The 23946-nt window shown below is 45.9% G+C and overlaps 2 protein-coding genes across 3 annotated transcripts; both read right to left on the bottom strand.

Moving 5' to 3' along the window:
• Positions 1–1887: 1887 nt before the first annotated feature.
• LRIF1 (ligand dependent nuclear receptor interacting factor 1) lies at positions 1888–13349 on the bottom strand. Its single transcript, XM_090124345.1, has 5 exons — positions 13328–13349; positions 12959–13176; positions 12523–12882; positions 4439–4717; positions 1888–3464 (listed from the first exon to the last, which is right to left on the bottom strand). Exons 1-5 carry the CDS (start codon positions 13347–13349, stop codon positions 3000–3002), a joined length of 1344 nt encoding a protein of 447 aa, XP_089980471.1. The 3' UTR covers positions 1888–2999.
• On the bottom strand, positions 13043–23896 carry LOC116238704 (cryptochrome-1-like). Of its 2 annotated transcripts, XM_090124627.1 has the most exons (12): positions 23586–23896; positions 21933–23082; positions 20926–21349; positions 20066–20182; positions 19493–19640; positions 19053–19193; positions 18476–18646; positions 18258–18398; positions 17214–17365; positions 16405–16502; positions 15352–15462; positions 13043–15007 (listed from the first exon to the last, which is right to left on the bottom strand). In XM_090124627.1, the coding sequence occupies exons 3-12, from the start codon at positions 21336–21338 to the stop codon at positions 14910–14912; spliced, it is 1590 nt and encodes a 529-aa protein (XP_089980753.1). In that variant the 5' UTR covers positions 21339–21349; positions 21933–23082; positions 23586–23896; the 3' UTR covers positions 13043–14909. The 2 variants fall into 2 exon arrangements, with proteins under 2 accessions (XP_089980753.1, XP_031464385.2); XM_031608525.2 differs by lacking the exon at positions 21933–23082 and having other exon boundaries at positions 13045–15007.
• Between the last annotated feature and the right edge of the window lie 50 nt (positions 23897–23946).

The raw sequence follows: 23946 nt of genomic DNA, 5'->3' as shown, positions 1-23946 counted from the left end.
CACTGCGTTAGGTTGATGTCAGCTGGCCCAGTACTGTCTTTGCCTCCCAACCTGCTGTGTCCAGTACTCACTGCCACTTTTGTTCTTCAGCCCACCAATTCCTAGAAGATTCCCACTGTCTCTTCGTGAACGCTTGTTTGAAAGCGAGTTTTAACTCATAGCCTAAATCCATGACTTTCCTCTTGTTGTGTACTTAACACAGCAAGCACAATGCCTTCTGGTGGCCGCTGACAGGACCCAAGGGAATGGCACAGTGCTTCAGCTTGGACATCACAAGAAGGTTCTTCACCAGATAGTGGTCAGGTATAGAGCTGGCTCCTCAGGGCAGGGGTCATGGTTCTGCCGGTGCTCCCAAGACTCTACTTCCACTTCACAAATAAACACTCAATAGATCATAGACTTTAAGGGACGAACAGTGCAGAAGAACCCAATCTGTGCTACAGACAACATGGCTGCATGAGGAGCAGTTCCAACAACCTGCAAGGTCCCGGCTGTTAAGTCACTTTGCTGCTACTGTTGGCACAGCTTTCCCATATCGGCACACCAAGAGGTTTGTCTTCGCTGAGATCCTCTCAGCTTCCAAAAGAGCTCTCCAAGAGAGATGCCTGCTCTTGCACAGATGGCTTGGCTTCGTCTTTCTGAATTGCCCATTTTCCATTACTCAATGACAGGGAACCAACTTCTTCACTTTCTTCTAACAAATCTGACTGGTCGCATTTCTTCAAAACCTTGCAGCGAAGATTCTTCTCTGAATTTTCACTATTTTATCATAATTTCTACAGAAAACAGAGGAGTAAGCAAGCACTTTGTTAGAGGAAAAGAGGTTGTGGAAGAAAGGTGATACATCACAGAACTTAAATCCTGAAGGATTTAAGAGAGTAAATGAACAGAGCTTGATCGGTTTCATTGTACATCATCAGAATGTAAAGATGTTCAGACAGATGACAGGATAGATGGAAGATATTTGTTGGAAGAGCATCGCAACCAGTGAGCACAGCGCCAGACATCAGCGCCAGACATGAGGCAAGAGGCTGCTTCTCTTTTTTCTGATTGCTGTGCCAGCGTGCTGGCCAGGATGGAGGCAGCTTTCTTCACAGCGGTCTGTATGGTGCAGCATTCTGGGTTCTGTGACTGTTGCTGAACAGTATTTGCACAGCATCCAGGTTTTCTCTGTTTTCCACACTACCCCTCCAGCAGAAACGTAGAAGCGAACAGAACCAGGATCCCAAATTACCATAGTGATGCTCCATACCACGTAATGTCATGGGTGTTTGTTGATTCTGTGAGCACCTTTCCAAGCAACCATTATGTATGCTGAGGTCTTGCTTTAACCAGCAAGTGGTCAAACATCAGCCCGCTGATAGCACATATTAAATTATTTATTTTGCCTTGCCTGCATGCACAACATTCATTTCACCTATTAAACTGTATTTATCTCAATTCACAAATCTTCTTACCTTCTGCATTCTCCTCATGTAATGGGGAAGGTAAATGAGCAAGCAACTCTGCTGGCTTATGTCAACTCACCGTACCCAATATGTAGTGAATAGTCCCACTTTTCCCACAAAACAATTCAAGACAGGCTTAGCCAAACTTACGCTGCTTCCATGCTTTCAGGAACATGATGAGACAGATGTTTTCCTCATTGGTGTCATCCACTGACCAAAAATCCCACCTCCCATAAATTAGCCTCTGTGCTTTGCATATTTACCAAGAAAGTATATGTAACTCACTTGCTCTCTTATAGAGCAAGTTCCACAGGGATCTGTGATGTTGAATATAGCCATAACTAGACAAGAAAAAGCAAGACTAAGTTCTATTAGCAGTGCATTCAAGGCAGCAGCAATAAAGGCTTCAAAGAACTGCAAAAAAAAAAAAATAATAAAATTCAGTGATGTAACAACATTTAATGTTGCACAAAGGGACATGGGTTAGCGATGGACCTGGTCAGGCTGATGGTTGGACGTGATGATCTTGAAAGTCTCTTCCAACTTAGCTCATTCTGTGGCATGGACAACAGAGAGCAGCAGAAGGCCTCCATATACCACATGACATAACATGCTGGGGAAACACACTGAAGAGCTATAAAAATCATGATGGCAAAGACAGCTTCAGTGCTCTTTCCCTCCCTACAGTGCAGAATGTAGTCAGCATCAAACAAAGGAGACAGATTCAAATAAAGACTGAACAAGTTAACGGAAGAGACATTCATCAGGAATTATTGAAGATACCACTCACAGACAAAGAAATGTATCTTTTTTGCTTAAATAAGGAATGATTCAGTTTAACTCATTAAAATAAAACAAACAACCCACGCCACCCAACCACCAAATAATCCTACAACCAAACTTCAACATTGCACATCTGTCAAAGGCCTTATAAAGGCTTACAACAATAACTGCAGGAAACACGTACCTAAATAACTTTACCGGTACACTTCAGCAGCTGTTAGTACTGGATCCACTGGATATCAGCATCATTACTGCCTGAAGACTAATCCCCAAACCTCTTAAATAGCATTTATTAAACACTGACCATGGACCTTTTATGACAAGTGACAGTTCTTAGTAATTCACAAAAGTTGTCATGCATTATAAAATATTAAGAAAACAAAAAAATATATATTTACAAGGGGGAGTGGGGGGGAGTGCTAGTTGCACTCCATCTCTAACAGATGGACTATGAGTTTCCAAATTGGGCAAGTTTATTTTCTAAGACTAATAGAGAAACCCCTTTAATGCAAAATACAGAGAATATGCTAAAAATAGTAAAAACATCTCTCTTCTGTATTCTGATATGCATACGTGTCCCAGAAGCACAATCTGGTGGTCCAAGTCTTTTATTTCTAGTCTTTAATAGGAAAATTATTTTTATAAATACACATTGTAAATTTCCTTAAGGTCCTCCGTTTTCCAGAAATATTCACCTTCATTCAAATACAAAATTTCTTCTTCAAGTCACTGAGATGAAGATGAATATGGTTCAGACCACCACCACCTTCAGTATTTCAGATTTGCTGCATTTTTTTTACGCATTTCTTCAAGTGCTGCTTCCCGCTCTCTCAAGAGCTGTTTGAGTCGTTTTATCTTCTCGTCCCGGATCGTTTCATCCAAGTCTGGCGGAGTCAAAGGGAAAGCATCATCTCTGAAAGAGCCTTCAAAAAGTGAAGCATGGTCTTCACAGGACACTAACACTGGAATATCTGAGTCTATAACATCGCTACTTTGGGAGCACGGCTCTTGCTCAGCATCTGTTGAGGATATAAAGTCTGTGGAAATACTTTGCTGCAATAAGGCAGGTGGAGGAGAAACACTTCTGTTTAGTGTGGTAGAACTTGGGCCAGTGACTTCTGTCCTTGAGCTCGTGGCTGACTTGACTGATGTTTTCCTTCTCTTTCCACTGCCATGCAGTGAAGATTTTGTTTTTCTTTTCTTAGATAAACCCTCTTCTAGATCCAAAATAATCTGTATGATCAAGAAACACACAAAAGACACTTCTGTTAAACTGAGGACCATTCGACATGACATGATCACAGCTATTGGGCACATATTGCAGGAGTTACTTATTGTTTGTTTACTAGGCAGTAGATCTGTTCAACATAGAGTTCTCCATGTACAGTTATCAAAACATGAAAAGGCCTTTGACTAGGTAGAGTACAATCATACAAAAGAAAACGTAGAACACTATGGCCGAACAGAACCACTTTCTATGGATAAAAATCACTTCCATGCATTAAAATGCAAGGTTTTACAATAAAGGAACCTTTCCAGAAGCACTCCAGATTGTTCCTATCCATTGACAAAGGACTAAGTTTATAAAGACATTGCAACTCTCAACACCTCACAAGTACATGAGCAAATTTCCTTAAATAACGCTGATCGTGACAAAGTGGATAGCTTTTTTGTGAAGTGAGACACATCTAGCTATGTGAACATCTGAAGCGCCTTGAAATAACAGCACTTGCCTGATTTGGAATACACAGATAAATCTGCCCAGGAAAATTCTTGATTACTCTGCATATATCCATTGCACTACGGGATATGCCTAATTGTTTGTTGAAGGCTAAATAGGAATCAGGATCACAGAGGTATAACTCCTACTCCCATAAATGCTGTCCTCTTCACTGTTCAGTCATAACTATAGGGTCAGCATCATCAAAACATTTGCTCTTCAGGTTTCTTCCAGCTGAACCCAGAAAAGAGGATAAGAAAAAATAAAAAGTACTCAAGTCACACTGAAATCACTCAGCTCTGCAGCGGTACAGAAACAAGTCCAAGGGTCAGCTCCCATAGTGATCTAACAATTATCGACTTCCCGTGACGAATCCAAAGATGAGATGGCCCATGCAAAAAGCGCAATCAATGTACTGACTACACTTACACTGCCTTCTGAATGTGCCGCAGTACACGTATTTTAGCACCGAAAAAAGTCAAGGTACCTTTTCCTCTTTAATACATTCCCGATGTTGGTCTGTTATTGTCACATCTAATGAGGAGGAAGGGCAAGAATCATTTTTCCTTTCCAAGCTGTTACTGGAGCACACCCTCTCATCTGGTTTCTCACAGGAGGTTGTTAATGGTATTCTCTTAAGGTAGACTCTCTCCTCCTTATAGAGACCAAATTTTGTCCTTAATTGCAAATACTGTTTCCAATGTGGCTTCTCTTGGTCTTTTATTTGATTAACTTTTCCTAGTGAATACATCTTTTTACGCTGGACCTGCAATACAGAAACAGTAAGAGAACCATGAATCTCTCCATGTATGTAAAAGCCTTAGTTTACTAAAAGTCCTGATGACAATTTGTTCTTTTCCACGAGTCGCATTTAAGACATGTAAGCCAATTTTGAGGAATTACAGGCAGATTATAATAGGTCTAACATTCTTATTAGTTACTTAAAACACCAGGTGCACTGCACAATATCCAGTAAATGCAAAATCCAACTAGTAAACTACAGAATTAAAAGAAGCAACAGGGGCATCACCTATCCTAAAGGCTGTAAGTATCTAAGGGAAATAACAAAAGATCAGTGTTCTATACGTCATCACTTTCGGACTGATGAAATCACTTCTTATTTGCATTGTGGTTGATAATACTAACGAAGCACTATTAACCACCTCTCATATCTAATCCTCACTGTAACCTGAACTGGCTTTTTTAATATGCAAGATCAAGCTCACATCATTACATCTGGCATCCATAGGCTTGCAAAGTCAAGGACCAAAAGCCAACAACTGAAATGTTATTTTTCACAGATAGTAAGTCAAACACACTACCACTTGGCATCATAAAGCCCTCACAGAAAAAAGTCTACTTGAATGACTTTTTGGAAGTGAGGAAGAGATCCTACAGTCTAATGCAATGAATAAATGCCTGAATGTGCATACACACACTTATCTGACATTTTTCTTTGGCCTGGTCAACAGAAGTATACACTTGCTTCCGAATAATTCTTCACCTGGAGGCAAACTCCTTCTGTCTTAACAAACAATTGAAATCTTGACTTGCAGTCCTTCATAGGTACAGAGTTTGCGGAATTTGCAGCTATAGCCTTTGAGATACTTCTTATACTATGATTTTAGAAGAATACATAGGCAGTCAAAAGGGGGACAGCACTGTTGCCATGGGAGATCTTGAGCTTCACCTGCCTGATATCAAGCCACAAAACAAAGAATCCCACTGCATCACAGCACGAAAGAAAGGAAATGTAGTTCTTGCTTTTGGCTCTATCAACTAGCAGAAATTGGAGGAGGAACATCAGTTTGTCTCAGAATGAAAACCTCTGCTTGCCCACCCTGTTTTCCTTTCACATCATTCCAAGCTTCCCTACTTCACGCCACGCCTACAGCATGTGGCAGCAAAGTTAAAAAGCAGAGAGCAACCAGAGCTTAAAGGCTGAACAGCTTACCCATAATCTCATGTGCTATAACTAATCTTGTGAAGAAATAAAGAGACATCTTCTCCCTGCCTTTTTTTTTTTTCCTTTATGCCTTTTCCCATTTGCACAGAGCAATTTTACTGGAAAAAAAAATAACCTTTTCAGCTTTTGAACTAAAAAAAAAGTCACACTTTAAACCATCATTTCTGGTGACAGGTTACCAGGTAAGAATAGTCCATCAACTTATGAAAAAGCCATTTCACTTAATCAGACCCAGGAGCATATAACAAGCAGAGACTGAGATTGTCACGTTTATTGGAGTTACCTTTTGCCAGTCTTCACTGAAAGCACACTCATGTTCAGACTGAGGTAAAACAGCACTTGCTGCTCTGGGGGAATGAATCATTTCCTTGCCAACTTGGCATGTATTTTCCTGCATCCCTAATGCCGTAATTGGGGTCATTCCACTTGAGATACTTTCCATGAAGGGCAAACTCTTTCCCTGGTTTAAAGTGGAACTCTGCTCCTCAACACTTGGTATCACCAGAGCTGCAGGTGCAGATTTTAAGTCATTTCTTAAACTTCCAGGTGAAGAAGCTTTAGAGTTTGTACGCACTTTAGGATCTTTCTGAGGTAATGGCATTCCTTTGCTTTTGGACAATACCAAATTCACAACTTTATTGCTTATTTTAGTGACTTCAGTAGAATCAATTAGCTTGGATGTTCCCTTTTTAAATGAAGCACCATAAGAGGAAGATGCCTGCACGTCAGCTTGGGCTGACAGAACATCAGAGCCTCTCCTGGTCAATAAGTAGACTTTCCCATTGCACATGACCAGAGCGTTATCCTTAATGGACGTGATTTTTGTTTTGCTTACACCAGAAGCAGTAGAACAGTGTGACAAAATATTTGCAGAGTTAACTTCTACATTCTTCATATCTGACAAAGTTTTCAAGATCTTGGAAGCCACGTTATTTGATGACTTCACAGGAATAAGGCAAGGCGCTGGCAGCTGTGGACTTTCTTGCACAATCCATTTCATTGGTGTGTGCTGGCACTGCTGACCATCAGACGTTCCTGTCTCAGGAGAAGAGCTATGTGCCTTTTGTGGAGGTGTCATTAGCAATGTTTTTGAAACATGTGGGGCAGATTTGGGGTCATCAGCTTGCAAATGCTTGGGAAGTACTGTTTTCACTGCGTTCACGGGTGACACATAAATCACCATTGGCATTTTTTTACTATCAGCTCCATCAGACACATTTGTTGCTGCAGCGGCAAGTATTTTTTGCTGGATTGAAGCTGGTAAAAAAGAAGCTGGGACAGATTTCACTTCTGCATCTGCTGGTATCTGGAGGTGGTGGCCAGAGGGCAGTACTGGAGGCTTCACAGAAATGGGATTATCTTTTGCGTTTCCCAACATGTGTGCAGTGTGACTCTGCTCAGATGAACTCGTTATGGCAGCGTTCTGCAAAGACTGTCTACCAACCGAAACACAACTACTCTGAATGTCAGCAGCTGATTCTGTCGTTAAGCTTTCTTTATCAGAACCTGCTCTAACACCTTCCTGTTTGTCTAACGTCCTTGCAAGGATAATCTTTCCAGAATTAGGAGACTGAAAAACAGGTATCTTAACAGATGAAGATGCAGCAGTATTGGCAAGCTGTGTCTTAAAAGCAAGATGAACTGGACTAGAAACATTCACTTTAGGATTATTTGGCATGGCTGAAGACTGAACTATTGGCACCAAATTTCCAGAAGATTTAGAAATTGGGAGTAATTTCAGAAGGTTTTTTCCATCTGGTCCCGTCGTCTGAACTACTCGGTACATACAGCCTGCAATGCTTAACAAAACAAAGAAAGGAGACAAGAAAGAAAAAAAAAGAAAGAAAGTATAAGTGAACACAGCACAGATATTTTAATTAATGTCTATCAGTGAATTGTACACCCAGTGCTGCTATGCCTTAGAAACAGACTAACTATCAAAAAACTCCAGGTCTGATTTTCAGCAACCACAGAGGCAAAAATCATGCTGATCATACTATACATTTGGGGTTAGCATGTCAGAATACTACAGACTAAACATCACATCCAACAATTACACCACAGAGAAGCAAGAAAGAACGTCCTTCTCAGATAACACTGAGTTTAAAGACCCAAGGAAACATCTTAAATTATCCTTCTCTTCTGCTCACTGGGCCTTTCCTTCTACAATGGAAAAGAAAAAAAAGCTATCTCCAGCTTTAACAGAAAAGCTGTATTTTTGCTGTATTAACACCCCTACTTAGCGATAAGAAGTATGAATTTCAGGAATGCTTCAGGAACATATAGGCAGATTAATCACTTGACAAGATGGAAGCAGAAATTACTTTAGACACACTAGTGGAAAAAATAAAATAAGATGCAAAATACATCCACTTTCTGAAATAAGATGCACAGTGTCCAACTCATTAGCCTATAGCTCACCTGCTCATTCATTCTCTAGACAGATACGTACTACAAGGTCAGTCATCTTCAAAGAAATTAAAGAAAACTAATGTAATCAAGGAACACGTGGAAGTTCTGTATGATTTATAGAAACATTAGTCTAAGAAGAAAAGGGCTTCAAGAACTAGAAGGAATACAGAGAATCAGAACCACTGAAATCTGAAGATGCAGATGTGAAGACAAAAAGTCAAGACAGCAGACAGACAGAACCTCATCAATTTGAAATTTGTGACTGCTTCAAATGCCAAGAGGGGAATGACATAAGACTTTCAAATCCATTGCGAGACAGAGAGACACTCCCGCTCCGCGTGAGTTTGTCAGAATGCATGAATCTTCCCCAGAGAACTCCTGGACTCAGTGTAACAACCTACTGCCCAAAGAACTGCCAACAGGACACATCAGGCTGATGCCAACAGGAACAGAACAGTCTCTCTCGCTATAGTAGAAAGGATCCAATGAACAGCAAGTAGGCTTCATGGCTTGACATCAGAACCAGGATAAAAAGGCAAAGCTGCCAACTCGAGCATCAGTCACCAAAAATATTCTAGTTCTGTCCTACTGACTTTCTACATCAATAGATTAACTGAAAACATGAGCTTATTTCCCAAACTCAGTCCAGATGACAACAGTACTGCATTCTGCTTGCTGTCAAGTAGTTTTTCAACCACTGGCACTTTTTTTCTGGCAGCAAAATAATACAGCTGGGCCTTCCAAGTCAGCTTAGAATAGAGCCATTAGGAGAGAACATCCATGTGTGAAACCGTTGCATCTGCTCAAACATGGTCCTTTCCCAGCAAATGTGAAACCAGAAGGGTGCTCTTGACTCCCTGATTAGATCAGCTCCTGGTAGTCAGAGATCACATTTCCCTTGATGACCAATATAAAAGTCTATGCTACATTAGCATTTACCAAAGTATTGGACAATTATGTCCAATTTCATTTCTAGGCATACCGCGTGGAAAAAGAAGCGACTGAAGTAATTTATTGGTGCAGCGGTCAGGAAATAAATCCTTTGTTTTAAAAACAACAGCATCCTGGAAATGACAGCACTGGCAATATGCCACATCGTTCTTAGTGGATGCTATCAGAGTGCTGCTATCAGAGCACTCGGTGGTTAAACAGAGTAGGATGTTTTGGAACCAGAAAGGTCAGCTGATAGAAACTAGCAATGAAGTGTCGTTATCTTACATAAATATTTTTGCTTAACCGAAGAGCAACAAATAGAAACACTTGAATGTTTGAATGTAATTAAAGCAGAAAAAAAACCCAAAAAACCAACAATGTGTTTTTTGAAACACTTTTAAACCTCCCAGCTCTACTGACGATGCAGAACCACAAAGTTCAGCACTGAGCTCTTGGACAGCACTTTGCAGCTGCAGCCCTTCCTGAGCGCCTCTTTAACAACCCCACCATCCACATTCTCAACCTTTCTTCTTTCCCATGTTTAAGCAACAACATTTTGAAGGAAAATTAAGAAGGGAGTTATCAGCAAGTTTCACAGACAAAGAACTGTTGAACCACTACAACTTTTGCTGTGCAAACAGGCACTTACCTCCACTCAAACTACCTAGCACTGCGAGCAGGCTTCCAAGGGCAGAAGAAATCTCCTGAGAGGTATGTTCTTTCACTTGTCACAGCAAGGGCACAGCTGTAACATTTGGCAAGCAGGAGGGTAAGCAGCAGGCAAATGGAGATGAAGCAAGAAAAACAGCGAGGTGTGATAGAGGATGCATCTGTATAAATGTTACTTCCAGCAGCAAAACCAGTTCTCATTGCTCACCTCCATACTTCTCGTTTCCACCCTGAATCACTACCTTCCCTTCCTACATCCCCTTTTGGTGGGCTTACATAGCTGTTCTCAGGGCCAGGTTCCAAACAGCATCCTTTAAGTTTAGCAAGAAACCTCCCCTAATGTTTCCAGTTTGTCTGAACTCCACACTTGGCTTTCCAGTTTTACAAAAAACTTCATTTTTTTTTTTATCTTCACCCACAACACAAAAAGATTAAGAAACTCCATACAATAATTTTCTAGCAAACAGCATTCTTTCACCTGAAACAAATAACAGGTACTTACAGAGTTGCAGAATTACAAAAAGCTAAAAGATAGACAAGAAGGAAAGGAAACGCTCAGATGAGATATTGAGAAGCCTTACTCACATTTACTCAAACATCTACAGCTATGAAGGAAAGATGTCGCTGTCAGCAATTTTAGACACTTCTACTATTTTGGATGCAAATTGAAAATGCTTCATGGCAGATCTCTCACATCACCAAGGACTTCTTCAAGCAATACAAATTAATAACCAAGACTGATGTTTCATATATCGTCAAAATAAAATAAAGAATTTCCAACATTTTAGACATTGTTTAATAATGAAGAGGAGATCCAGAAACTATTTGTCTCTCTATAAGCATTTTATTCTTAGAAGAATTTAAGATTTCCTTGAGCTCAGAGAAAAATCTTTCTACCATATTTTTAAGATGCCAGATTCATTTTGTTCAATAAGTAGCTCACTTATTTTCTTAACTTAACATGGGAAACATTCTGAATTGTTCATGGGGATTTTTTTCCCATAATTCAGGTAGAATTTTCCTTCTCCTCTTCATGCTCCTCTGCTTCCCTACCCCACAAATATAAACCTTCTCAAGTGTCACACATTGTCACTAAGAAATACCTCTGTTGTTGCATGCCATGATACTTCAGTGGTACTTTCACATGCATGACACTGAATATTAAGGCAGATCCTTGAAGAGAACTTGAAGACAATAAACTTTTGGAACTACAAACAGTGCTAAATCTTCTCTAACATCACCAAAGAAACTATCATTCAGTTGAATTTCTTCTATATCTAAAAGAAAACTTTCTTCTATATACAAAAGAAAATAAAAACCTGTGACAATCACAGAGGTAAGTGACACCAAAGTGACATTTTCTTCAGAAAAAACTGTCATTATTTTGCTACAAAGACAGCATATGTGGCAATACCAAAAGTTTCCTCTTCAACAGGAATTGAGTGTTAAGCAACCTAGGAAAGCAGAGATAAGGGAAGGAAACAGGAAGGAAAGATATTTTTAACATATATATATAAGCACTACTTTCATATCAAGCTAGAAAAAGAGAAAGTAGATCCTGTATTTTTCTCTGTTGAAATGATTTTTCTTCACTCATACAATCAACGACAGCAATATAAAGTTTGAAGTCTTTCCTTTCTGGTGAGCTGCTTTCCCAGCTGCCCATCCTCCCAGGTAACACTTTGAAAACAACTTTCTCCTTTTAGCTATGAATAAACCAATCAGAGACCACAAGTTACACAAACCTCGGAAAACCAACTTCATTTATTTCAATGGGCACAATCAAATTCTGGAAGTGGCCAAACAAGACTGAGCACAAACTGGAGGCAGAAGCCCAGGAACAAATTAAAGCAAACTGACTACAGTTCATATTCCCTTTGTACAGCTATGACCTGTCCATACGTTAACTGAGTATCATAATTAAATTTTGCTGCTATCTGAATAAAGTCTAAAAAGTGATTCTGACTTTCTGTGCGAAGCCAGAAATCCTGCCCAGAACTTTTGGTGAAAGCCTTTCCAAACAGCTTCATATTTTCTCCTAAGCAACTTTCAGCAACGGCAGAAAAAACATTCTGTGCTGGTTCGCAGCTCTGTACAGAAACACTTTCTCCCGCCCCAAAACAGCCCTTGTGGTAGGAACAATCAGAACAATTAAGAACAATCAGAACAATCAGGAACAATTATTAACAATTAGAACAACGACTCCCAGCCCCGCTCTCCGCGGAGCGCCCACCCACTGCTGCCAGCACAGCCAGCCCAGCCGCACCACTCGCCGCCGGCCCGAACAGCAGAAAGCCCAGGGCGCAACAAGCGGCCCCACAACGACAGCAGCCGGGCGCAAAGCCGCCGCGCAGCTGGGAGCCGGCAGCCCGACCACGCGCCGCCTTCCCGCGCGTCGCCCCATCGAGGCGCCCGGCGGCCGGAGGTGGGACGCGCAGCCTCGACGGCCGCCCGGCCCTCCCGCTCCCCGCCTCCCCCGGATCCTCCGCGGCGCAGCGCCCCGCGGCGGCCGCCCGGCCCCGTGCGTTGCGGCCTCGCCCCTCTCAGCGCCGGGCCCCGCCGACGGCGCGAGGAGGGCGGCGGGACCGTACCTGGTGGGTGGCTCCCTGCCCGGCGGTGTCGGGCCCTGCCGAGCCGCCTGGGAGCGCGGCGGCGGAGACGGCGGCGGCGTCGTTGCCCGCCCCCGTCCGCCCTCCGCCGGGAGGGGGTGAGCGCCGGGCCGGCCCGCACCGCGCCGCCCGGGCCCGGTACTCACAACTGCGCTGCGCTGCCCGACCGCTCCTCTCGGCTCCGCGAGGCGCCCGGCGGGCGGCGGGACATAGCGGGGCGGGCCTCAGCCGCGGGGCCGAGCGCAGAGCCGGCTGCGAACAACGGACGCGGCGGGAGGGGCGCGGCGGGCCGTCACTTCCTGTAAAGCAGCCGCCGCTCGGGGGCCACTTCCGTTTTGGGCACTTCCGGAAGAGAGAGAGGAAATGGAACGCGACGCCACCCTGCGGCCGCGAGGGGCATTGCGAGCGGCGGCGGCACTTCCGGCGGCGGCCGGAAGCGGTTGGCGGCGTCGAAGAGGGAGAGCTTCTCGCGGGACCGGAAGTAAGGGAGGGAAGGAGTCGCTCCTGGCGCCCCCTCGTGGCCACATGGCGCCGTTGCAGCGCCCCCTGCCGGACCCGGGGCGCACAGCGCCGCTCCGTTCTCTGCACAGAGCGAGCGGCAGAACCTGGCGCTGAATCCATTCGCGGTGCCTCTGTCTGGCACAAGAGGAAAGCCTTAGTGAAGACTAACTCGGTGACATTTTGCTTTGTCTGCCTGCAGATTGTCGCAGTGACATGAAATGCAGGGCACACGATGGGCTCCTTGCTGTGCTGGGAGGAGCAGCTCGGTGGAGCTCCGTTCTTCCACCTGTGTTGGCAGGTTGACCCATGATTCCCTACTTTGACAAAAGTGGCCCAAATAGGCTCATAAAATGTCATTGTCCATTCAAAGTTGAAGTTCTTACTGCAGTAGGATCGCCGTTTGCAAGCAGCATTTACTGCAGAGCTTTCACTGCCAGCTGAGCTTATGGGGAATGAAGGAACTTCTTCATCTCTGCTTTGTCACCAAGAAACAGACGTCTTCCAGTTCTGCTGATCTTGCAGTTTCCTGCTCAAGTGTTTCTCCTACATAGCTTATTTGCAGACACAAATCTCAATTCTTCCAACCAAAGACCAAACCTTGCAGCTGCTTTCAACAAAAGGAGGCCCGAAGATTCTTTGAACCTCTGCAGCTGCAGTCTCTCCTCCTGGGAAACAACGCCACTCCATCCTCATGCACACCCTTAACCAGCGAGCACCCAAAGCCTTTGCTTGCACAGCAATGCTAGATGCGATACTGAAACAGCAAAAGCTGACCTCTTTAGAACACGAAGGAGATGACTGTGCCTTAATACCCAGCTCTGCATTGCTGCATTGCCCTCATCCAGGGCTCAGCCTTTCACTCAGGTCATCCTGGCAACCCCTGTGTGTGCTGAAGAGGAGCATGCCAAGAAGCACCAGCACAGCCAGGAGCTCAGTTCAGGCTTAGCACAGCGGGAGGACATGGCCCATTCTCAGATCTATCTGATGGTCCTCGCAGCTTTTGTATTTACTGTAAAAAAAAAAACACACACAGTTCATGTGGCTCATAGGCTGCTTCTGCACTGGACAATGGATGCCTTCAGAGCGAAGGAGTCTGGGCATATGGGATTGATGCAATAGTTGTCTTCTTTCCAAGGAGGGCAGATGGACACCAATTGTGCCAACAGATTAATCTACAGACCTTACATTTTTTCAAGTTGGAAACAGTTTTTATTTCTTTTATAAACAAAAGTAGCACCCATGGTGATGAAAACCCTCTCCTCTTCTCTAACCCCTGCCAGAACCCCAACCATAATAAATAAAATGGACTACTCAGCCTTGTGACACTTCAGAAGGAGCCATTTCAATGGAAGGGGGAACTTTTACATTGGTACATGATAGGAATAATACCTATCCTACAGTTCTAGAGGAATAAGCCAAGAAGGACATCAGCCCTAACCCCCCTGAGAAACTATACAATAATGCCCTTAAAATTTGCCTGTCTACCCTGGCGAGACAAATCCTGCTTTTAACACTAATGTGTGAAGACATTAATATAAATTTATTCTTAAACTGACATTTTTTTTCACGTTGGAAAGAGTGGTATTTATCATTAAAATTATTTATGAAGATGCATGAACATTGAGTGGATTTGAATAAAAACAACACAGAAACATTACCTACAGCTGCAATAAATGACTACTAAGCCACCAACAGACAGACAAATTCATTCAAAACAACTGCAGTAGCAAATGCATGGAAGCTATAAAGCTTTTGCTGGTGGTTGGTTCACACACGGGGCAAAGCACAGAGTGCATCTCCTCCTGCTCAGATGGCCTCTGCTCTCCCTTCTGCCATTTCTGTTCGCAGAGGGTAATCTCCAATGGGATCTAGGTTTGCTCTGTCATCCTGGCTGCTTTTTTCTTCGTTAAGCCTTCCTCAGAGTGGTCCCGCTTTAGCTTCATTTCCATTGGGTCATCTGCATCATCTGTGGCAAGAAGGAAGGAAGAATACAAGTTTGCAGCCTTTCAGACCTCAGTGCAGGAACAGCAGCAGGTAAAGCTACCAAGTACGCCAGAAAACCTACGTACAGGTAACAGCAGCAATGCCAGAAGCAGGCATTCAGCTTCTCAAGCTTTGGCTTTCTACATCTCCAGAACAACATTCACCCCACTATCCTGCAGGGTTGGTGGGTATCAATGTGCAACCTCCTGGATACATCAGTGGGCACAGGGTTGGAATAATAATTCCATATGAGCCAAGGAGAGGTGGGGGACCCATCCCTGGAGGAGTTCAGAACCATGGAGATGTGGTTGGACTTGGGGATCTCACCTCTGGTGAGCTGGGCCGTTCTGTACTGCTCCTCTCGGACCTGCTTCATCAGCTGCAGGTTGTGATCACTGGCCTCCTTGTGGTCCACCATTGGGAAGGGGTAATCCCGACCTGGTACGACAGAGACTTGGCAGGGCTAAGCAAGGATGTCTCGCTGGGTTAACACCAAAGCAAATTCTTTATGGAGAATTGTATGGAAGGCATGGAGGATATAATTTGTCCCAATTTAAAACAAACAAACAAAAAGAACAGATTTTTCTAAAATCAGTTTCATCAGACTGTGGACAAATGAAGAGAAGAAATGTAAAAATCAAAAAAAAATCTGGAGCTTAAAGCTGCTAATTTCAAATTATTTGGTTTGGCAATATATGAAAGTACTGATGCTACAGAAACAACCCAAATTGCCATTTTTGTGAGAGGCATTGATAACAAACACGATGCCACTGGATAAATGGATCTTTGGTGCCATTATAGGACACAGCTAAATTTCCCAATGCAGCCTTGTTTTCTGTTTTGATGAAGGAATTTGAGAATAGGTTTCAAGATTGCTGAAAAAAAAAAAACCCATCAATTTTTCGGTACATTTATGACTCCATTTTCAGTCATAAATGCATTACCTGCAGATGTTCAGATTGAATGTATAGTGTTGCAATCAGCTATTCAGCTCAAAAAATTGACCATGTCTCTTTATAGGACTTTTATAAGACCCCTTTTACCTGAGAAAAATGCCCCTCGCTCCACAATCGTGCCTTATCCATGTCATCACTTTTTGGTAATACCTACATTTGTGACCAACTATTTCCAAGGATGAAATGCAGGAAGAGTAAAACTTCATCAAAAATCTGTGATGAGCACTTTGGGGACTCACTAAGAATTGCAACCACTGCCATCAAACCAGACCGATGCATTTACGAAAAGTGGGCTGCTGAGTGAATCCACTGACAAAAGATAAATGCATGACTCATGGTGGAAGTGTGGCACTTCCATTTCACACCTGTGATTATTTTTTTACAATTATCAGCAGCAAAATCCTGAGCATAGTATCTGAGCTACCTATGATACATCCTGCTTGTTTCTGCTCCTCTTCAGAGGCCGTCCAAGGCTCGTAGATGTACTTAGAGGGAAAATTCTTTAGAATAGGTAAGTACTTCCTACAACACAAGAAGAATAAAATGTTTTTATTACAATCCTGCAGACAAATACCCACACACTTAAATGTAATCCAACCTACGCCACATTCATTCTTGGTAGTTTTGCTGGTACTGCAATCCATGAGAGTTCTAATTCATTTTATGCAAAAGAACTTTTTCTGTTCTGAATCCTCTACCAATTAACTTCACATAAACAAATAATGGGATTGATTTAAGCATTATTTCAGTTTTGACTTCATCCAAATTATTTTCACTGTAGACTTTTTCACTGCAAGTACAATTTAGGACAGAACCCACTTTTATACTCTTTCAAAGATTGCTGAAGAAAATCATCCTAATGTCAGCAAAGCCAGGTGTGCATTCCTGGGAGGAATGGACTCCAGATAATCACTGATGTGTTAATAAGGCTCAGTACACGTCTGGGAGAGATGAGCTCTTTAAGAGCTCATAAACTTCCATAGTTGACAACATGGAGTGGAGCATACTCAGTGTTCTCCCAGCAATTGGATGCTCCTGGAGTCTGCAGGCACTCACAAGTCAATGCAGTTCCATGCTCAGTCATCACCTCCATAAGCACAGCCTTTGGGGTTTCCTTCCACGTTAAATAAACCACAGGGGTTGTTTCATGCAGATTGAGTTCCCCAGCTCCTGCTGTCAGAGGAGCAGGGAAGCAGCACTGAGCAGAAGACACCATGCTGTGTGTGGCCCTACCTGATGTAGTGCCCCTCTGGGTCTGTGCGCCTCCCAAAACGGACCGGGCAGAAGATCCGTGTGTAGTGGTGGAAGAAGGCACTGGCTGACAGCCACATCCAGTTCCCTGCATTGATGCTGTAGTCAGCATCTAAAAGCAGCTCTTCAAACACCTGAATTTTGGGGACAGGAAGAGAAAAATACCTCTGAAACGGCTGCCTACATGGTAAAAACACAACTGCCCAACAACCACCACCAACCAACCAACAACTATCACTAACCAACCAACAAACAGCAAAAGATCAACAACCACTAACCAACCAACCAAGTAATCAACAACCACTAACCAACCAACAACCAACCAACAAACCAACCACCAACCACCATCACTAACCAACCAACAACCCCCGAACAACCAACCAACCTATCAGTCAACCACCACTAACCAACCAAGTAATCAACAACCACTATCCAACCAACAACCAGCCAACAAACCAACCACCAACAACCATCATTAACCAACCAACAACAAACCAACAACCAACCAACCACCTACTACCACCAACCACACAACAAATAGAGGCTGGTAGATGGAGGTAGAAGCTCGCACTGCGCTGATCAGGATACTCTGCACACATGGAAGGAAGCTCAAGCAGGACCTGGTGTCAGAGAAACCCAAAGCTCAGAGCTCTGACTTTGAAGACTGCCACAGAGTGGGCAGGTCTCCAATATTATCACCATCAGCCAAAAATCAGACCTTGGGGATGGGAATGGCTTCTCACCACTGCGCCCTGTACAGCATGACCCAGACTCAAGAAAAAGACAATGAGATTTTTATAAACCATGAGATTTTTAGCGAGGTTCAGTAATAAAGCTCTGGTAGAATCATAGAATCATTAAGGTTGGAAAAAAACACTAAGACTGTCAAGTCCTACCATCAACACATCCCCATCTTCCCCACTCCACTGTACTGTGACAATGCTCACGGTGCGCAGGGCTTTCTCAAGACCAGCCAGAAGGGAAAATCACCAAACAAAAAGAAAAAACCCAAAATCAGAAGTGAACCTTCATGCCCTCCTCCCAGCTGATCCAAAGGTCCCCGCGGGTCAGGAAGCAGGCGGCAGCGTGCCGGGCAAGGTGGTGGATCCAGCCCTCCTGCCTCAGCTGGGTCATGATTGCATCAATCCATGGGAACCCCGTCTGAGCCTGAGGCAGAAATCAACGTCAGCCCTCCTGCATGGTTCAAGCCAAAACGCAGCCGTCGTGGAAATGCATCACGTTACCGTTTTCCATCTATGGAGCCTCTCAGCATCCTCATACCAACGGATCTGGAGGCAGATGGGATTCCCGGCCATTTTGGTGAAGTTTGGTGTTGCTGATGCCACCGTGTAGAAGAACTCCCTCCACAGCAGCTGCCCTTGGAGCGACACGGGGGGCAGGGAGTGGTGCTTGGCCTGCAAAGACACGGAGATCAACACTTCCGTTTGTTCACCCCATGCAGTTTCACTCATTTGGTGATGCCCACAAAGGAAACATTAATCTTAACCACGCTGCTGCCTCCATGGTGGTTTCCCATGAAAGCCAAAGAAACCAACGACCTGAAGCAATGCTTTTTGTACCAAAGCTGAATTCTGTTAGATCTCGTTTAGTCTTGAGCTTTCCCCATCTACCTTCCAAAAAGGTATCACATAGGGATTTTTGTACTAAACATACACTGATCAGCATACTGTCTGGATTCATAAGACATTGTGAGAAGACTCTGGTGAAGTTGCATTATTTGCATCATCTTTCTGCCAAGAGGGTTAAACCCCAGCCTCAGAAGCATTGCATTTGCTTGACTATGGCCAATTTTTCCCTTACCTGAGCATAAATGTTTGACAGCCTATAAAAGAAGCTGCGGACTGACAGGCAGCCCATGCTGAAATAGGGGCTCAGGCCGGTGGTGCTTGGAAGCAGTGAATTCGGGACTGTTTTTGGTTTGGTGAAACTGGCCACCCAGCCCTGAAATGAGAACAGAAATCAAGGTTCATTCAGGCAGAGCAAGGTGAGAAACGTCCAGCCAATGGACAGGGATGGGCTCTTGGCTGTTTATGCGTGTGCAACACGCATGGAAAATACTCCGACCACAATCCTCCCATCAAGAACAACAAAATCCCGAGGTGGGGCTGCTTGGAGTGCAAATCCTCAGCAAGAACTGGAGGCCACAGCCAACTGGTTTCTTGCAGTCCAGCCACAACCACACGCCATTGAATGGCACCAACCTCAGCCCACCCACACAACCCCGTGCCATCAGGACAGACCTGGTTTGCCAGGTGCTGCTCCAGGCGCTGCAGCCCTTCGCTCTCCCCTCCTCTCCATGGGGAGATGCTCTCAGGGGGGATCTTCAGATCCGTGGGCAAAGGGACCCTGTAGCACTCAGCCAGGTCCAGCTCAGGAGGGCTGCACCTCCTAATGCGAAAGAGAGGGAACCAGAACCAAGAGAGTTTGCCAGACCCCATTCACACACCAAGACCTCCTCTGTTGTGGCACAGGGGAACCGAAGCACAGCCAGAAACCCCAAGCTGAATGCTCCATGGGGGAGAAGGAGCCCATCAGAGCCTGAATCCAAGGCTGGAGAGCACCAGGATGTGGTGAAAGAGACCCGGAATTCCTTGGCAACTCCTCTGCTCAACCTTCATTGCACCCTACAAAAGCTTTATGCCTTCAGGCTGTGCTACCCCCATCTGCTCTCCTCTCCCGACAGCCGTATCACATCGATAACCCTCCATGCAAAAATGCAATGCAGTGTCATGTCTGAAAGTCACTGTCATCATTTGACCCCGCTCGTTTGGGCAGAGGAAGGGTCTGCAGGTCCCCTGTTGGGTCTCACTTACTGGAAGTCCTCAGCTGTGAGGTTTCGGACTGGCGTCTCCGGGTCCCCAAGCAGGGACAGGATGTGAAGGAACCTCTTGTATGTCAGCGGGGGAGTCCCACCATTCAGCTCCAAAATCCTACATGTAAAATTAGATCAGTGTTCGTGGTAACATGGATCAAGAAGGAAACTGGAGCCGTGGGTGCACAGGGAGGTGACAGCACAGTAACAGCCCCAGTCTGTGGAGCAACCACCAGTGGGAACAGATGGTTTGAATTCAAGATGGAACACCACGTCCATCCATGTATTCACAGCAATCGAGGGCTTTTCAGGGTGAGGTGTTAAGGCTGTTTTAATGATTACCTCCCTATCGTTATTAACTTCATTATCTGCCGTCTTTCAGCTGTGGATAACTGCGTGGAACCACAATTATCCACACACCAGTGAAAGTTGGTGAGATAGATCCCAAAAGGCAGACAGAAGTCCTTTTGAATGTAGGATCACAGAATCATTAAGGTTGGAAAATACCCTCATCTCATCCAACCATCAGACCATTCCCATGTGTTAGTGAATTTCTCCTGCTGTTTAAGAGTCGTTAGCGGAAGGGCTTAAAGCGAATTAAACTGCCCACAGGGGAAAAAATAACAAATTCCTCAGGCTCTAACTAATTAACCCAACATCCCAAAACCTGCGCAACCACCGAAGCTTCTTCTGCCAACTCAGAATTCTCCAGCAGCCAGTGCCACTACCTCAGAGAGCCCCATCTTCTCAAAAGGAGCTCATCAGAGGAACTGAGATCCTCAGCCTTTCCTCTGTGATGTTTGCTAAATGTGAAACAAACCTTTTGGAGATGCCTTGCTGGTCTGTAGAGCAGCCACGTACCGTTGTGTGTTGTAGAGGCTGTGACCCATCAGTGAGAACACCTCGAAGCCCAGCTCTTCTCCCAGAGCCCGAATGTTGGCCTCCATCTCCTTGTAAAAGGGCTCCATCTCTTCATCCAGAGTCACCTGCGTGATGTTCCACTTCTGGACGTGATCTCTGACAACAGACTCATACTCTCCTTGAATGACCAGCAAGCAGGAACCCAGCTGGCACAAACTGCTGCGCAAATCCTCCAGGGATTGCAGCAGGAAATGCCACCGCAGGGCTCCTATGTGCATGGCAGATGTCATGAAGGCTCTGTCCAGGATGTAGACGGGATAGACGACCTCGGAGGACTGCAGTGCAGCCAGCAGGGCTGGGTTGTCGTGCAGCCGGAGGCCCTTCCGGAAGAGGTGGATGGTGCGGTGCCGCATCCTGCCCACAGCTGGGGGACGGGGAAGGGAGAAGAAAAGGCTCTGGAAAGACCTCATTGCACCAATGGTCATCGTGGGCGTTGGGCAGGAAACCCCCAGAGGTCCCTTCCAACCCCCGTGGCTCTGATTCTGAGATCTGTCCCTTCCAACCTCGGCCATTCCACGATTCTACACTGGCTTTGGGAGTGCAGCATCCCCGTGAAGGAATGAGGGCAAGTGAACAGAGCTCCTACCACTGCTCAGCTCTGTTTGCAGCAATCTTTTCTGTTTTTTTCATAAGCCCTCATGGGAGAGATGGGACCAAAGTCCTACGTTCACACCAGGTCCCACTGCTCAGCAGCTGTGAGAGTCCCATGCTCACAGAGAATGTGGGCTCTCCCCACAGGTAATGATAAAATCATTAAAGATGGAACTTCCAATCTCCCCAACCCCACCCCACTGTGCCCATAGACGCATCCCTCAGTGCCACAGCTCTGCACTTCTGAACCCCCCCAGGGACAGTGACCCCACCTCTCCCTGGGCAGTCTGTGCCAACGCATCACTGCTTCTTTGGAGAAGAAATAAATGGCTCCCAAAACCCAACCTGACCCTCACCTGGAGCAACGTGAGGCCGTCACCTCTCATCCATCATTACCCACTGAAGCATTGCAGCTGACCTGAGGGCTGCAGCTGGGGGAGCTCAGGGCAGCTCACAAGGATGCACTCAGGGAGCAGCAGTGAGCAACAGCAAGGAGCCCTGCCTCCCCCTGGGTTTGTGCCAACCTGCTTCTTGTTCCAAGCACCCACCCAAAGAATCAGGAGACCATGGATGAGCACAGGATGAAGCAATTATCTCTAACTTGGTTCAGCTCCTCCCAGCAAACCGCCCTTCCTACACCCTCCTAAATGGCCGCAGTGGTGACGCAGCTCTGCCAACCTCACACCGTGCCCAAAAGCACACCTTGGCATCACCAAAATGCACCCAGCGCAGCCCCAGCTGTAACACAGCCCACTGAGTGCCCCGCAGACCCAAACCCACAAACTCACAGGCACTGAGGAACGCACCAGGAAGGAGCCCAGCACCAACTGCAGGCCACGGAAGAACAGGAAAAGCAGAGTGCCAATGCCTGGGGAGCACCCAGCTGGCACGTGGGGCAGAGAATCACGTGTAGCGTGCAGAGCAGGGAGCCTGCAAGGGCTGTTCTGAGCACCACGGCCCCATCTTCAGGTTTGGATCAGATATTAGGAGAAATTCCTTCTCTGAAAGAGCAGTCAGGCACTGGCGTGGGCTGCCCAGTGGGATCACCATCCCTGGAGGGGTTCAAGGAATGTGGGATGTGGCACTGAGGAACGTGGGCAGCGGGTATGGTGGGATGGGTTGGCAAATCCACGTGTTTGTGCCGTGATTATTGCTCTGATATTGCCCTCTCATGGCCAGTAGAGCAAAAACACCAATCAAACACACATCACTAATTACTACAGAATACACCGAGCTGGAAGGGACCCACAGGGATCACCAAGAGTTGAAGACATATTGCTGATTGCATTCTCCTTTCTGGGAGCTTTTTGGAGGGATGAACACCACACCCCACGAGTGCCCTCCTCACCTGAGTGCGTTCGCCCATCGCTTTTTGTGAAATGAAATTAGCCTGAGTTTACTAATTAAAGAACGCCAAGTTTTGGTGAATAAAGTTATCAATCAGAGCTGGCTGCCGGGTGTTGCTGTCACTTGAGCTCCGCCCCGATGGCTCCGTCGCAGATTGGGCTGAATGGTAATTAACGCTAATTAATGAGGTGCATTTTTCAAGGTGCTCCTCTGCTCAAAGCCAGGTCGGGTCACTGCACTGTGCTCGAGATCCCCCATTTAATCGCGTTTCTACATCGTACAAGCGCGTTGGCTGCTCCGAAAGTAATGCCTCCCGTTTTATTTTCACGGCAATTCCAACAGCTGCAGCGAGCACAATCACACGTGTTGACAGAGCAACTTCTCAGCTACTAAACTTCATTTCTTTGTGTTATTTGCACGGGTAGCCATACGGGGAGAAGCAAAGGCTGGGTCTGAGGACCTGAAGCTGTCGTCACCCCAAGGAACCAACGCACAGCGCTCCCCTCCACTGCTCCCTCTGCACTGAGAGGGTGACAACAGCGCAACCGCACAGCGCTGCGCGCACACAGCCCTGCGTCCGCACCTCGGGGCTGTGCAGCGGAACCGTCACCAGAGGGACACCTCGGCAGTGACACAACACCGCCCCCGGGGCCCCGCGTTACCTCCCCGCTCCGGAGCCGCGGTGGTCACCTCCCTCCTCCTCGGCCTCGTCCTCCTCGGGCCCCGCTGCCCCAGTTTCCCCGCCTGGCCCTGGGGCGACACGCAGCGCTATTCGACTTTAGGTCACGGGGCCGCTTATGCAACGCACTGCGGGGGGGCACCGGGGGCCGGCAGGGCTGTGCCCGCCCCGCGGAGCTCCCATAGAGGCGGGGAGCGGGGTGGGATATCGGGACACGGCACGATATGGCACGACACGACATAGGACAACCCCTGCCCTGCCCTGCCGTCCCGTCCCGTAGCCCCGCGCAGCCCCACGCCTGTGGGCGTGGTCTCTGTAAGCCACGCCCACATTGCGCAATTTTC

Source organism: Phasianus colchicus, chromosome 25, assembly GCF_987193195.1.
Source record: "Phasianus colchicus chromosome 25, bPhaCol1.hap1.1, whole genome shotgun sequence".
NCBI lineage: Eukaryota > Metazoa > Chordata > Aves > Galliformes > Phasianidae > Phasianus > Phasianus colchicus.
Note: the sequence above shows the minus strand (reverse complement) of the source record. Positions and strands in the feature narration are given on the sequence as shown.